Source organism: Trachurus japonicus, chromosome 21 (assembly GCF_045865225.1).
Source record: "Trachurus japonicus isolate A0001 chromosome 21, Traja_1.0".
NCBI lineage: Eukaryota > Metazoa > Chordata > Actinopteri > Carangiformes > Carangidae > Trachurus > Trachurus japonicus.
The window spans coordinates 16,006,404-16,023,029 of record NC_140927.1 but is presented as its reverse complement, the minus strand read 5'-3'; the positions used below and the strand labels follow the sequence as shown (position 1 = coordinate 16,023,029).

The window sequence follows — 16,626 nt, the reverse complement described above, 5'->3', positions numbered from 1 at the left end:
TGCCCTTATCTCAAAATGTTGCTTTTATTTGTGAACCATTGCATACCTTCACCACTTGAGCAGTCATTTAAAAGAACCCATCTGAGACATTAAGAGGTCAACTCTCTCTTTGATGGAATGTGTAAATCATTTATATTACATTGTGTCCCAAATAGAGAATATACGCAATAGGGATAATGAGTTAAAAAAAAGGGTTGAGAACCGCTTTGCATATTTTGCAATGTGGAACCTGCGTGTAGCAGTAATGGCTGTTACAGAAACAGCATGCACTTAAGATGTTCTTCGAGTTTGTTCTTAATTGCAGTACTTGTGTAAGTGTACTTAGTTACTCCCCACTGCAGCTATGTTTCCCTCCTGCACACATCAATCTATAACTTGTGATTTCTCCTCCACATGCCCCAGTAGATCCAATTGATTGTATCAGAGATTGTACCACAGTTTTTTCCCTTTCCTTTAGCATATAGAAGGCAGAGCTAATATTGTGGAATGCAAAAAAAAAAAAAAAACCTTGTGGACTAATCTTGTGCTGAGTACAGCCATGATAATGATGATGGATTAGAAATACAGCAGCGTATTGGGATTACAGTGCTATTAACTGGCCAGAGGAGGAGGATGAGGAGGCAGACCAGTATCAAGCTAATCAATCAAATAATCGGGACATGCCCTTGTCTACTAGAAACAATTAGACCACTTCTCCAAAATCAATAGCCCTGCATTCTGTTTAGATACCCACTGGTCACTCATTCAATAAAGCCTCCGTGGGTTTTGATAAGCCTGCCAGTCGACAAGGGCCATTGGAGTCTCCGAGTGGGAACAAAACACATCAAACAGGCTCCAGGAAGGCCTCATAAAAATTGCAAATCGAAAACAATATAATTTAATGTGGCAAAGGTTATTTTTCCACTTGTTCATTATCAAATGTCTCATGTGAAAGCATTGCTATAAAGGGGAAGAAATCTATTTTGTCTTGAGTGTTTGGGGAAAACAGAAGGGACATGTATTATATCTAAAGGAAAACAAAATAACGATGGAAATCAAAGGGGTTCATAAAGTTGCTCTGAGAAATAGTCCTGGTAGTAGAGGTGTCTCCTGTTTCCAGCACAGCACCCATACATAATTAAAGCAGGAATTTGTATCTGTCTGCACTCTGTGGCCTCCTGATGAATTAATATCTGGTGGAAGTCCTACACGGCCATCAGATTAGCTCATTTATTTCTGTCAGCTGCTTGCTCTATCAGCTATTTGTAAATCAGAGAGGGTGGGTAGGTGGATTGGGGGGGTGTTGAGATTGTTGGACATGTATTTATTATCATAAATGGCTGTTATGAATTAGGTCTGATTCAAACATCCAGGCTATAGTGCCGCAAGTGTAAGTGCAGAGTGATGACTCATTTTTTTTTTTTTCTGGGAGAAATGTTATGTTGATGTTGTTGTGCTAGTTACACCTTAGCGTCACAGCTGTTCCTTGCATACTGTGGTATTGACTATAGACACACACAGTCATGTATGGGATAGGATAACGTCATGTCGATCTAAACATTAAAGCTGTACAGAAAATAAAATTGAACTTGAGCCCACTCTGGGTCATAAAATTAGTGTAATAACTCATCTATCAGACGATGTAGGCCAAACTTTGTGCAAAATTCTATTTTTGATTAAATTCGGGATGAAAGTGTGGTATTTTTTTTTCGCATTGGATAATGCAGACGCACGGATTATACGTCAGCCTGCTCACGATTCATCAGCCACTGATATTGGATCCGTCATCCGTCAATCAAACGTCTGAGACAACACACACACAAGGAGCTCGGTCTCGCCCCAAGCTTTGAATATCCTGCCCGCTCGATAACGACCAATCAAATTCGTTTTCCTTACTCTGGTAAACTCATGCGGCAACTCGTGACAACTCGGCGCGACAAACAGGACAAACGGCCATTTCTGTACACCTTTAAGTATTTTGACTGTAGTACAGTTCTGAGATTCTGGAGAACACCTGCAGAACAGTGCAGAGGTCACTTCCAGATAAGTTTGTGTGTGTATCAGTGTGATTATCACCTTCTCTGTCCTGGCTGTGGCAGCTCTGTAGTCATGGACTTGAGTCAGTATAAAGTACATGTCCTCCTCCTCCACAGGGACGGCTCTCGCTCTGTGTGTGGGTGTGTTGGGGCATCCTCTCCCAGGTCAGTGAGAAGATGACGTGACGGGACCGAGGAACTCCAGGAGTGAAGGTGTGTGTGTGTGTGTGTGTGTGTGAATGTGTGTCTGTGTGCGCCTTATGTGCATGCGGCGGGTGCAGGGGTAGGGAGGGGAACAAACAAGAAGACTGCATTAACCTTTGGTCTGCTGGGGAGGGGAGGGCACGAGCGGGCCGGGCTGGTTGAAGGGACACCCCATAATCAGGCTCCTGTCAGCGCTGTTTCCAGGAGATTAATTCAGCTGGTTTCAATTCCAGCCGCTGCTCCCCTAGCCTCAACCCAGGGTGCACATATTGTCCTGTTTAAAACACATGCACGTGGCTCTGACTCAATTTAACACAGGCATAGCTGAGGGGGAAGGCTGGGTCACGGGAGTAGCCTTCCTCCCTTGCAAACACAAATAACATGCATCAACAAGAAAGCAGAAATCCCAGCTCTGGTTGAGGCAGAAGGAGATCCAATCAACTGCAACCTCCACAAGACGAAATGATGTTTGATCAGGCTGGAATACTAAATTACACAGAAGATGTAAATCTTCTATTTCCACTTAACGAAATGATTTCATGACACTCCTCAGCTGTGGTTAAATTTCCACCAAACACCTGCTCTGAGCCAAAGGCACCGCAGAGCTGCCACGCAGAGCCCGGCTTTGGTGACCAGAGGCTGAGGAGTCTCTGCTGCTGCTGCTGGCTAATGAACTGATGAGACGGCAGTGCTAAGGTGCAGGTGATACAGTGACAAAGACGTAGGGGCCCACCGTTAGTTACCTGTAATAGCCCAGGATGACGATGTGCACCCCAGCACTGGGCTGACAGATGTCGGGGTTCTTCTGATCATCCATTTTCCGCGGCGCGTCCGTAAAAGGTCCCGTGGCATTGATAACACATTTGGCTCTGACATCAAATTCCTGCCCTATGAAAGAAAACAGCATCAATCACCAGGGGCTATTCATCTGTGGCTGGTGACAAGCCGGATTATTAATTTATCAGCGAACGCCCCCCTCTCCCTGTAATAGAGTGGCTCGAGTGTGTCCATGGGAGACTTCCCAGGATTGTAATTAATAGGAAACAGACATACCTAATTTCCCTCTTGCTTCTTTGTGTCACAGAGTAGCTCGGTGGCAGTGACTAAGAGAGCCTTTTGAAATCGTGGAAGGGAAATGTTTGTTACTGTGATGCTTGATGTTGACGAGCTAGAGTATATATAATGGAATGCATATCAAAAGATACCAGGAGGATAGCAAATGATTTGTTTTGACAACAGGGTGAATGACGGACTAATTTCTAATTTGACATGCGATTTTGCCACTGATACTGGAGAGGAAAAGGAGCGATGGAATCACAAGGTCCGTGAGAATGAAATTCATGTTTTTTTGCATGGAAGAGGAGAACAATAGAAAAAAAAGACAACGAAAAAAGAAGCGATGTCAAAACTGTTTCTATTATCCTTTCAGTCTAAATCCTCCCTATGTGAGGCCCTCCTCTCACATTATTAAAGGGAGACATCTCCTCCAAGAGCACACTTCCATCTTTTAAAACATCAGGGGGTGGTCATGTGTTGAGATCCTCAAATCTTGGTTATTCATGAAATGTTTCAGAAACCATCTTTTACCCTTAACTGCTTTATTCTTCCAAAGCTGGTCCTATGCATGACATTTAAAAGGTAAGTAAGGCCATTTGGAGTACGCTAATTCCATCTTATGTTCCTTCCTACAAGATCTGAAGCAGCCCTCTACACCATAAAATGCTTATAAAATATTAAAAGCCCCTGCATTAGATGTGCAATGACTATGTGCAAACTGGCACTGAGTAAGAGGTGCTGGGAGGGCCCCTGTTGTGAGGGATAGAGGGAGTGGGAATAGAGAGAGGCAGGCAGGAAGGAAGCGGCTTTTGTTGGATTTACCTGTGATCACATCCCTGCAGTGTGCTCGGCAGACCCTCTCCTTCCCCGTCTGAGGGTCTGCCCTCTTCAGTAGGTGCACCACTTCAGTGTAATTGGCTATGGCAGCCCCATACCTGGCAGCAGTGAGGGCGATGGCGAGGTTCATTCGAGCATCATTGTGTTGTCCTGCAGCGGGGGGACAGGACCAGAGCAGGGGGATGTGAGTCACCCCGAGCCTGTGACTGGTGGTATGGAAGTGTGTCGGAACCGATATGTCACATCTGTCCCTGTCACTTTGCATCAGTGCGATGGCTGCTCCGGCCACACAAGGAGCACACTTAAAGCCACAGTGGCCCTTTGGCCTGAGAGTGGGGGCCCCCCGACCACCTCGCCCCTCCCCTCTCCTGCACTGGGAAGGAGAACTGCTCCTCGGGAAAAGGCAGGGAATGTGGGGATAAGGAGTAAATGCATCAAAGCCTTAAATATACCAGGAGTGCAGGAGGTAGAAGCTGACAAACCGGTTGTTTGTTTTTTTGCCCTTGTGTGATGTGATGCGATTGTGTCTTATTCCTGCCTTAGGAGGATGCTCAGTCACATATTAATCCACATTCACTAATTCTTTCACAAATTTAAATGAGAATAAAATAAAATAAAATAGTGACGCTATATGTTTTAAAAAGCAAACCAAAACAGCGATCACTGAAAACAATCACTTCTTCTCCTGATACTTACATTTTTCAGTCTGTCAATATGACAGTAAACCACTCTTGACAGCAGCTGATCTGCTTTTCCAGCTGAAGATCCCTTGGCAGAATCCTCTTAATGAACACAGAAATCTAGTATCAAGATTTATGGATTAATCCCTCTTCAGCTCTAAAATACCAGAGATCTATATTCAGAGTCACAAGGTCACAAGTTTTGTAATTTAAATGAAAGAGTCTAAAAGGTGACAAATGAACAAAGCCGGGTTTCATTAGGAAGTGATTCTTATGTACATCTTTGAAGATTTATAGCTGGACAATCCCTTGGTTCAAAAGTAAAGAGAGAATAGAGATGATTAATCACTTTTAATGTTGGTGTCTCGGGTGACTTTCTTTCTATTTGTTATTGCCAGGGAAGTTCAAGTCCTCATTGTTGGCCGGGGAAAATGTTGCTACTTTGCAGGAATGAGCGGGGTCCTTTGTGCCCTGATTTATTTTACGTTTGAGCAACTTGAGGCTAGCTAGCTGGTGGGCTCTGCTTAATGCTACGACATGCTCCAAGCCATTCCCCCACTACGGGAAATAAATAAATAAATTGAAAGCAAAAACTAAGAAAAAAAACCCCAAGAAAACAACAGATTTAAAGGCCACATTTTAGAATGAATCACATACAAGAGTATGCACCCTGCCATGATGTATTAGGAAGACCATGGAATCCACTTCTTCATCTCTGTAGGGTGAATGTGACCATTACAGTATATGGTTAGCAAAGTTATGCCACTGGTGGTGTACGTGCACATGAATACACACACATGCAAGCACGCGCATGCAGCTCAGGCTTGATAGGGGCTCGGCACCAGTAGGCAGTGTCTGATCCTCAGTGATTGCTGAGCCTCCTAATGACCTCTGACCCTGTGATTCACAGCTCTCTGTTGTGAGCCTGTCACAGATTGGCACTGGGCAAAGAACAGGAGCATTAATACTACATTAAATGTCAGGAATTCAAGGATTAGTCAGATCGTGGGGACCAGGATTTATGAATGAACAGCATAGCACAGCTATAATAACCTGACACACTGATGAAGATAACAATAATGATGATGATAATTATCATCAGCAATTAAAAGCCAAAATGGCCCAATGACAGACCAGAGCTAAATGAGCATCAAAGCTCCCTGGAGAAACAGGACCCCCCCCCGCCAAACCCCCGCCACCCTCCTCCTCCTCCTCCCTCTCTCCTCTCCTCCCTCCTCTCTCCTCTCCTCCCCTCCCTCCCATCCAGCCCCTACCTCTACTCGGCTCACACCACGACTCGTTCCAGCCTCCTGGAGGTACAAAACTCAGTGGAGTGAGAGGAACTCTGCGGCTGGACAAAATGCTGCAAAATGACAGGGACAATAATGACAATGAATTTCATGTCTCCCAGTCATAGAGCCTGAGATGCTTGGCTGGGCTGACTTGTCCAATTAAATTGTTACAGGTACAGCGGGAGATGGAGTTATTATCCCAGATGCTTTTGTCAATTACTCCTCCAGCACGGAGACGAAGGGCACAGTTGAATTATATAAAGACAAAACAAGAGTAGATATTGCCTTAAAAGTATAAAAGTTGAAGTACAGAGCAGAACTGCAAAACTGATTAAGCTTAGCATTTATAACGTATATATACATACAAGACAACAGAATAAGTGTATCAGGTTGCTTTAAGAGAACATCTGTCTGCATGATTTATATGTATTGAGTCTGACAATCTGTTTGTCATTTCTCACTAAATTATATTTTTGCAAAGACTAGATTTTCTAAGGCTAAAGGATGTCTACACGCTGAAACTATCTGACCATGATGGCTTGAAAAATCCTGAGGAGATGAACCCAAGCAGTCAAAGCCCGATCCCCAGTAAAGAAGGTCAGGACAGAAAATGTCACTGCCATAATGTACCCAGTTGCGTATGGGAAAAGGGGTGGAAAAGACAGCTGGAGGAAATCTTAAATACATGTAAGTGGTCTAATGTTTTTAAATGTTTTTATCCTTTTGTTCTCTCTACACTAATTATGATGGAATTCATAATAAAATTCATAGGTTTTAAAGTCTTTTTTCAGATCAGATTTTGCTGCTTTCTAGAAGTAAAGAACAATAAGAGAAATTGTGCTGGTATAAAACTGAACAAATATAAATAGCTCATAAAAAATACCCCCCTCTCCTACTTACTTCTGCTAAATGAATAAGGTTGACAGATCACTGCTCAGATAGTGGCCGTATTCCCTCAGAAGTATGTTGCCTTTTTGCAGTGCATGGGAATCCACATATCCTCAAATGCTAAATGAAGGCTGACAGATAGCCTAGAGAAACAAAGTTGGGAGTTTGCAGCTACAAGGGAGACCTTGAGTGAACAGGACATGCTATGTACACCCTGGCTAACAATCAACATATGCTTTGTTTTTCTGATGCCAACACGAGGCACATACAGCCCCGAGATAAATGGATCCTGGGACCAGTTGGAACGCGATACCCACTGGCTGTTGTCTGGTTAAAAAAAAAAAGATGTTGTTTCTAATTTATTTACGCTCACATAGACAGCAATTACATGGCTGCGTGAGACACAAGATGCTTTCCTGAGAGAAGAGATATACCGTAACAAATAATGGAATGAAAAACCTGTATTTAATTATACATTTTTCTTATTGGTGCCAAACACACTGTAATCTGTTCTGTGGTGCTCTTTATTTAACACCTCGTGTATTTAAATTCAAAGGTGTGTATGGTCTGTTTGCATTATGAGTGTTAACGGCAACACACAGGCCTTCAAGTGAGCAATTCAGCTCCGTAGATGTGTTACATTTTGCACTGTGGTCTATGTGCGTAGTTCTGAAAGTTGAACCACTACGGATGTACTCTTCACACTTGTTGTTCAGATAAGACAAGAGAAAACAAGTTTTGCAATCACACGGCGCAGATAATAGGACAGATTTAGATTTCTACAATTTGCAGTCAGATTGCTGTTACCAGCATCTCCAGCTGTGATAAGTGCTATAATTTTTAACACAGCACAAAGTGATTCATACAGTATACTTTCATGCTGCATTATAAATGTGCACAGAACACCATATACTGTTAAAAAAAAAGGATTTTATGGCTTGAACATCACAATAAAACGTCAGCTCTCAACAGTTTGTCTTTCATCAGCGTGGTTAAAGTGCGTGAATCACCACCTTGCAATACCACGAAACGGAAAGACATCTGACGGGCTGGTAATATGTTCTGCGGATCATACAGTATGTTACCACAGTCACGCTCCTCTGTGCCTATGATTCTCTCTGCAGCTTCCTTCTCTATGCAAGAGTTTGCAGCTCTAAAAAAAAAGTGCCTATCATTTTATGAGAGGCTTGAACTCTGCTTTGACTGATGATAGTTGGGTCAGATATGGCTTTGTGTGAGTGAGGGAGGGGTTCTGGGATGGTGACAGGCAGCATGATGACTTAAGACGCTGCCACAGCTCAGCAATGAGAGAGAAATCAGAAAATCTCCTATCCCCCCTCTCAGTAATGAGCCACACCTGTACACTGCTTTAAATACCAGAGAGAAGCTTTAAATGTCAGGTGCAATTAAAGCTTATGATTCAAGGCTGCACCAATCAAATCAAGGCCCCTGAGTTCACCCATGTCTGAGAGAGCAAAGGCGAGATGGTGCAGAGATGCCATGGACCACTCTTCCTTTCCCTTACACTTCAATGGGCCTCTCAGCCTAAAGGTGATTGTAAAGTTTACTACCACTCGGCTGAACTTCTCCATCTTCCAAACTCCACGGCTTTATCAAAGGAAAGGTTTACTGCTTTGTCTGCTATATGAGGTGAAAAATGATCAGAAAGAAGGGAAATGAGGGGAAAACATAGGTTTTACTTGTACAACAAACTAGACTCAGGTTCCTTTCACTATACCAGAGAGAGAGAGGAGATGAAATGGATCATTTATCAGGAATAACATACTGTAGGCCTACATTTTAATTGCGGCTGAAATAACAATTATTTTCATTATTGAATAAATCTGTTGACTGTTTAGCCATAAAACCTCAGAAACCATGAAAACCCCAAAAAAGTGAGATCCACTTTTACAAAAATAGAGGAAGAATAAGAAAAAAGATCAATAATTCTAATTTCAGACGTAGGTGCAAGTGAATTTTGGCATTTTTGTCGATTTAATCGGCTAATTGTTTCAGCTTTGATTTTAATTCAGCCTTTATCTCTGTAGTTAGAGTAATAAATTAAAAATAATCTGTGTGCACATTTGAATGACAGCAGTGACCTATTACAGTTTACTTTGTCCCGCTGGTATCAGGACATTTTATTTAATTAGGAAAAAGCCTAAATTTAATTTCCCGATGTTTTATTAGTTATTAGTTGATTTTGAGACCTGGACGAGACTCTATAGGATTTGGGGGGCAAATATTATAGTGACAAGAAGTTTTCAGCCACAAACACTGTTGCTTTAATTTGCCCTCTGTTTCATCCAAGACATGTAGTGCAGCCTACATTTTACTGTCGAGCTGCTGACTAGGCAGTTGCGACTCCTGCAATCACACTAATTGGTCTCCTCTGCTGCTCACCTCCAGGACCCTCGTATGTTCATACAGATAGCAAAATAAGGCTCCTAAAGAAAACACAAGCTGAGAATAATGAGATTTCTCAAATACTGTGAAATGTAACAGAAGAGGGTGACATTTCAGTTTGAACCATGGTGACTCGTCTTAAACAATTCACAGACAAAGGAGGACACGTAGGCGTCATTCTACCTATTACTGCGTGATAATTCTATGAATTAATTCACAATATGATAACAGCAGAGGTCTGCTAAGTTGTAAGATTTCTTTAAAACAACTTCGGGAGAATTCCAGGCAGGCAGTCATTCAAGGCAAACATGTCACTGCTTTCCACGAATGAAAAATGAACATAGGAGGGTAAATAAAGCAATATGACCAGAGGGACCAGGAATTCTGCGGATAAGTGTCAGCTGCGGAGAAAAAATGAAGCATTTACCTGTTTGTAATCCAATTTCATGATGGCTTTCTGTAGATATCGGACTCCTCTGTGAATGAGCTTGGTGCTGCGGCTGCTGGTGCCTGATGAGAAATTGTCTTCCTGCACGGGGGCAGTTTTGAGATCTGACAATAGGAACCAAGGAAACACATCAACATTTGGATACTTATTGTCCCAAATCTTTAGAATGGATCAAGATACTATTCACATATGCACAACCTTCCACTGTAATATTCATGACCAGAACAATATTGTGAGGCCATACATATTCCATTGCTTAAAAACAACAATCATTTCCACTGGCATGACAGCATGAATCTCCAAAAGGACCTGCATGTTTAGAAAACACACTTAAACTAAACCAAACTACAAAAAAAGAAAAGAAAAAAAGATCTAGAAACCATCAGTGACTTGTGCACATTTTTAATAAATATATTTGAGATTAATCATATGACTTTCACAGCTTTTTTAACACTGAAATTGCTCTTTAGTTTGCCTATTAGAAGCTTCTTTGCTGTCCCAGATGGTCTGTAAATCCCAGTTTTGAAAAGAAGAAAGGAAGAATAAGCGAGGATTAGAAGAAAGGGTTTGAAAACCCCCTCTACACCACTATTAGACAACTCCAGTAAATAAAGGGGCGAAACACATTTAAGACGCCTCCAACCAGGCTGCATAGATAATTGATTTGGTATGTAATGGTAACCACTAGAGGATGCTCTCCCTCATTGGAGGAGAATAAAAGAGATATCAGGTTTTTTTTTGTTTGGATGATTGGACTAAAGCCCATAGACTTGTTAAGGAGAGAAATCCTCCCAGTTCAAACATGCTGCTGCTCTAGACTTACAGATCAAGCCCCAGAGAGACGGCTTGGAAGCAGTTCCATCACAATGGCAAGGAGGTTATGCAACATCAGGATGGAGAGTGCACATTTGTTGTTGCGAGCAGGAGCTGAACAAGAGTCTGCCGTGAAAAATCCTCTCAAAAAGCTGTTCATAAAAACCAATGGTGCTTGCGTTACAAAAAAAGCTGTAATTTATTTGTCTGCTCATGAAACCCAGATGTATTTATTTTACATGATGTGACAATCACATTTTTTGTCAGAATTGATAAGAATCAAAAAGAAATTGTGGCTGAAGGAATTAAACCAACCATCATTCTCTGTTTTTTTTTTCTCATCAACACATGACAAGATCAACCATCAGTTGCTGTCTAACTTTCATACCACATCTTTTACACCGAGTCCACTGAGCCCATGGCCATTCATCGCTACTGAGGATGAAAGTCTTTCCAAAGCGGTCACAAATATCGAAACTATTTTAAGTAATTTCAACACCACTCCATTTGTTGGGGGCCATTTTCAGGTGGATTAAGGTTTTTTTTGTCGCTCTAGTGAGTATTTACAGCAGGATGGTTTATATGACCCTACCCTCACCCAATGTCATCTAGCATTGGCCCCAGCTGCCTGAGACCTTGCATGAATGAGTGGTATAGCCAGTGGATTGATGGAATATATAGAGTCAATTAAAAAGAAACTACAGTGCCTATGTTTGAAGGTTTGATCATAATGAAGCATGAGCCTCTGGACACATATTATATATAAAAAAAACCCTATTGTATATGTATGCTACTGTTCATTCACAATCTCTGCAGTCCAAAGTTTGGATCAAAAAGAGACGTTGTTGTGCCTGTTAGTAGTATGAAGTTGTATTTAGCAGGACAGGCCCCAGAAATGACTAAATACCGTTAGAACTACTGCTCGTTTTGCTTTAACCAGTGGTCAAAAACAACTGACTGTGAGTGCATCTACCTATGACCCGACTCAGTGGCTCCTCACCCAACAATGAACCCATCAAACTCCTGTAAGCTTAAGACCACTGCCCCGTCTCGTCTGGATGAGAGCTCATCCAAGCAGACCGCTGTTACCTGTTCAGCTGCTTCCAAACATGCGATACACAGATCTATAGCATCCATGCAAAAGAAAACCAGTCATCCATTTCATTGTCATATGACTCCAGGGGACAGTACATATTAATAAATGTGTTTCATTATTATGCATATGTCTTTATATTCCTCATGATGGATTTAGGAAAAAAGAAGCCATGCATTTTCTGTGACAAAGCTGTCAGACACCATCAAGCAATAAAAAACAATACATCACATGCTTGTTTATATTCCACAACCAATAACATTTCAAAATATTGTCTTTCTAGATTAATCATGAAATCTGCATGTGGCACGCAGACAAACGACGCCCAGACATGTTAACAAGCAGAGTTGACTAATTACAAGCCTTGTAGTTAGTGAAGAAGATGATGGTACAGGATTATCTAAAATAAGCAAAGCAGAAAAAGACAAATGACGCCCATTCTCGAGTTCAGTGTGGTTGTTAGTCATATGCACATTACAGAGGCAACCCCACCATCTAATAGGAAGAAGAGGCAGTAGTAAATAGGATGAAGTACTTTCCTTATTTTCTCCCATTCATGGTTAAGGATCCGTATAATGAAACAAAGTTACAAATATCATCTATATCAATAGGCTTAGTCTAATTTACAAATGCTGATTAGGTAGGATTGAGTTGGATTAATATGGAAAATATTAGCCTGCTTTCAGTATCTTTTTTTTTTTTTTTTTTAATTTTACACACATAATATGAGGCCTCCTAATTATATTAATAAAGCCTTGTTGGATCACTGAGCATTCGTCTGCAACACTTAAGAGCATCGCATCTGATTTCTCTTGTGCTTTGCCAGTTGGGTTTGGCTATAAAGCACTAAATAAAAAGCTTCCTCTGGCATTGACAGCAGTTTCTATTACCTCCTTGTGGAATGCCATGCCTCCCACTGTAATGTGCAGATACAGCTCAGCTGGTGTTCAACAGAAAAAAAGAGGAAAAGCAACAGCAAAGATTTCAGTGTCCATTGCTGAAACAAACTGCACCTTGTGTGGCAAACCATTTGGCGTCAGAATTTATGAATTGTAGTATTCTTTGTTTCACTGAAGTTTGCAGGCCTTCACCAAGAAAGTGAGGTGGTGGAAATAGTAACAATGTTACACATGTACTGTACTTTAGTACAAATTTAAGGCTTTACTGCAGAGCAAGCATTTGATACTTTAAGTACATTTGCATTACAAATTTTAATGGAGGACTTATTTTAACGGACACATGACTAATTCTTATCAAATTCAGTTCATCAATCACCACATCACCATCTCAGTTCTCACTCTCCCACCGGTCTAGGACCAGGTCTACATCCGTACACCACAGCCTAGATGGTGGATCACTTTAAACTGAAGCCACAAAAACTGGAGACAAAAATCCTCCCATCCAGCCGCTTTGAGGAGAAAGCTTTGCAGCTTAGGCAAAGCTTCATCCAATTCCCTCATTATCCAGTCTAGGACACTTTAGCATGGCCGAAATGGATTCGCTGAAAATTCCAGTACAAAAAGAAATCTGCAACAATGTCTCTACTATCAGCAAACAGACTGCAAATCTACTCACACCTAAAACAACTTTGATAACAGACACACTGTATGATACAAATACCAAGCAGCACATTACTTTCTAACTATAACAATTAAATAATCCAAACCCGTTACTTTTTTTTAAAAGTAATCAATACATTTTAGCAGTGAAAGCCCACTAGCCAGTGGCAGTGACAGGGTACAGATGAGTCCTTAAGGTCCATATTCATAACTATTACAAAGAGATTCACTTTACACTATTGAGTCCTCTCAGCCTTTTATAATTCAGATATGTTATTAATCAAAGAGATTGACAAAGAAACTAATGGTTTGTCTGATTTTCACTGAGGCACAATCCAGCCAGCAATTGATTGTGGCACCAAGGACACCTGCAGCTTCAGAATACATTTTCACTTTCAAGAGGAGAGAAAAAAAACAGCACCTCGAGGAAATATTGCCCCACCGCATGAATATGCAGGAACTTGATACCAGCAGTGTCATTGCTAATGTTGCTGCCAATTACAGAGCATGTCATGACACTGTGATTCATGAATATTCATCGTTGACTGATATAGACAGCAGCAGTATGCAGAGGCCTCTATTCCCATTTTACTGTCTCATTGTGAATGGTGAACAGGTACCTCCATCATGCCATGGAGGCGCCTTCCAGCTGCAAGACAAGCTGTTCCATAAGGCATTGCTAGTTAACAGTGTGTTATATAAAGGTGTATAAAAGTGATGAAGTGCTCCCTGGCTCTAAAGAGCAGGCATTAAAGCATATTAAGTAGACATTTAAGCTTGTAAAGAGGGAATCTAGAAATGGAAAGAAGACACTGAGCAAAGGGATGCCTTCAGGGTTGGGCTGTTCAATTCTCAGAAAGTTTGATACCTGCTGGTGCTTAGAAATGAAATGAGGTTTGTGGGAGCATATTTTGCAAACTAGTTGGGCTACAATTTAAGGAGGATGGAACAACTCCCTATAGCTTTTATCCAGTTTCAGAAAAAAATGCCTAAATTAACCTAACAAAACTAATATAAAGCAACGCGTGGACTAATTAAATACAGACTAGGCCTATGTAATTTTTTCTAGGACTAGTGGGGCCTTAATCAGAACAATAACAAAAGATATGTGATGAATTTGGTGGCGTGAAGTTGCCTGGGAGAGGAGCCTTATGAGCCTGCCAGTCTGCTTCTCCCTGTTAGGATCAATTCAGTCGCAACTGTTCAGGAGGTTTTTACTGAGAGCTGAATTGTCCAGAGAGATCCCCTCCTCTCCAAAACTAACGCACCGGTGATAAAATCTGGTAAAACAAACAAACAACAAACAAAAACAAACAAACAACAACACTAAAAAAGAATGTTTAAACATCAGTGGGCTACGAGCCAAGCTGTTGCTAACAAGTGCAAAGCTTATTTCTCTGATAACTTAAAGATCCAGCTGCCCATGGCTAAAGTCCCACATCTGGTTAAAATATATAGTTGAAAATGGTTAGGATCTAAGACCTAGACCAAAGATCTAAAAATGTGTCTCACAGCTGGAGAAAAAGTGACCTTTGACCTCTTCTTGCACACAGTGCTGATGCAAGCACAAAGAGTGTGATGCAAATGCCAAAACAAACCATTACAATCAAGATCTCTTTGGGTTAGACAATTGCTGGAAACATTTTGGATAATATAAGTTTGAACTCAATTGAATATTAAGTCTGATTTACAACTTTAAAAGAAGTGGAGAACCTCTTTGTAAAACACACAACTGGAGTCTGACGTATTGCTGACATAAGCTGAACAGGCACGGTGTTGCAATGACGAAAAAAACAAAACAAAAAACACACATCTGGGTTGCCAAGTTACTCCTGCAGAGATGCTAATAATAACATCTGGATACAAATTAGAAAGTAGATGGTTCATGGGGGACAACCCCATGCTCTTCACCTGAGAACCAGAGGACAGCTGATCCACATACAAACTGACATGATGACGACATGGTGCCTCATGCACTGATGAAGTGCATTTCTCACAGATTCACGGATTGCACCTTAAGAGATATTATTGACAGACTCTCTCTCACACACACACACACACACACAAACACAAAGGCTGTCGGTCGGGCTCGCACACAACGCCAGTGGTAATGTCAGTATTTCCTCAAACAAAGTTAAAAAATATTAGCCGAGGAAATAACTTGTGTTGTGATTAAAACTAACTCCTCACTTTCAAACGACTGTCAATTAATTGTGCATATAAATGGGAAGTTAATTATTCTCCAGTAAAATGGCCAATTAAACTGCTAATTGTGTTTTCATTTTCATTCTAAATGGTAAATGGAGAACGGTAAATACGCGCAGTGTGACCATGCAGCGCCCTGACAGCGCTGTGTGCAGCCCAAATACTTTGCATTTTGTTCTGCCAGACGTGCGTGATACAGGCTGCACTGTGGTCACTGTAGGTTTCAGCACACATGCAAAGCCTACGGTAAAAGATGCAAGTGAAAGGTGCTGTTATAGCAGCAGCCATGGGAGCAGAAGGGGGGTGAAGGTGGGCTGTTCAGGGGGGGCAAATATAAGTTATCAAAAACTTGCACTACAATATCTTGCGTGTTAATATCCATGCACAGCCGCAGTGAATCCAGCCACACAGCCCACCTGGAAACGACTGGGCGGGACCACACAGCCTTAATGGGGGTTAGGTTAATTAAAAAGGTTAATTGTGAGAAACAGGCAATGTTTGATGTATGGCTGGTGAACAATAGTGTCCTCTAGAGGTGAGTGCAACCATGATATACAGTTCTCCCCCCACCACTCCCTCCTTGCACACTCTGTCCTTGTGTGCTCTGAGTGCAGGGCAGTGTGTGTGTGTGTGTGTGTGTGTGTGTGTGTGTGTGTGTGTGTGTGTGAGAGAGAGAGAGAGAGAGAGAGAGAGAGAGAGAGAGAGAGAGAGAGAGAGAGAGAGAGAGAGAGAACACTGCTCTGAGACTGATGGCTGTTCTGTGGTTCGTATAATAAAGCATCAGTCCTTTAGAAATAACACATGGCTCTGCGCGCAGGGAGACTGTGGCTGGCTCTCAGACGCATGTGGGGGCCACATCTCCACATACATGTATGCTGGTATATGCTCTCCTCCTCTTGGCTCTTTGCCCGGGCCAATATGAATTTAGAAAAAAAAATTTAGGCCGACGTGATTGGCTACAAGGTGTTGGTGTAAGATTAACACCGAGATCAGTAATTCCATCGCTGCAGAACAATAAGGCCAGAAGATTATTTTGGCGACTGCGTCAACTTGAGCGTTTTCTGCGTCACTCTCCATTCTGCCCGCTCCTATCACGTTTCCCTCTCTGGGGACTAAATTGGTTCCCCCAT

General features: G+C 41.7%; 1 protein-coding gene across 2 annotated transcripts in view; it reads right to left on the bottom strand.

The window, feature by feature from the left end:
• Positions 1–3,047: 3,047 nt before the first annotated feature.
• Positions 3,048–16,626, bottom strand: part of LOC146964942 (uncharacterized) — a 92,128-nt gene continuing 78,549 nt past the window's right edge. Inside the window, exons 3-6 of one of the 2 annotated variants that reach the window (XM_085764748.1) lie at positions 9,806–9,930; positions 4,098–4,262; positions 3,273–3,332; positions 3,048–3,107 (exon numbers count right to left, since the gene is read on the bottom strand). In XM_085764748.1, the coding sequence (XP_085620874.1) occupies positions 3,298–3,332; positions 4,098–4,262; positions 9,806–9,930 (325 nt within the window). In that variant the 3' untranslated portion in view covers positions 3,048–3,107; positions 3,273–3,297. Of the gene's footprint in view, positions 3,108–3,272; positions 3,333–4,097; positions 4,263–6,072; positions 6,156–9,805; positions 9,934–16,626 lie in introns of those variants that run through there. The other variant, XR_015034590.1, reaches the window with a different exon arrangement.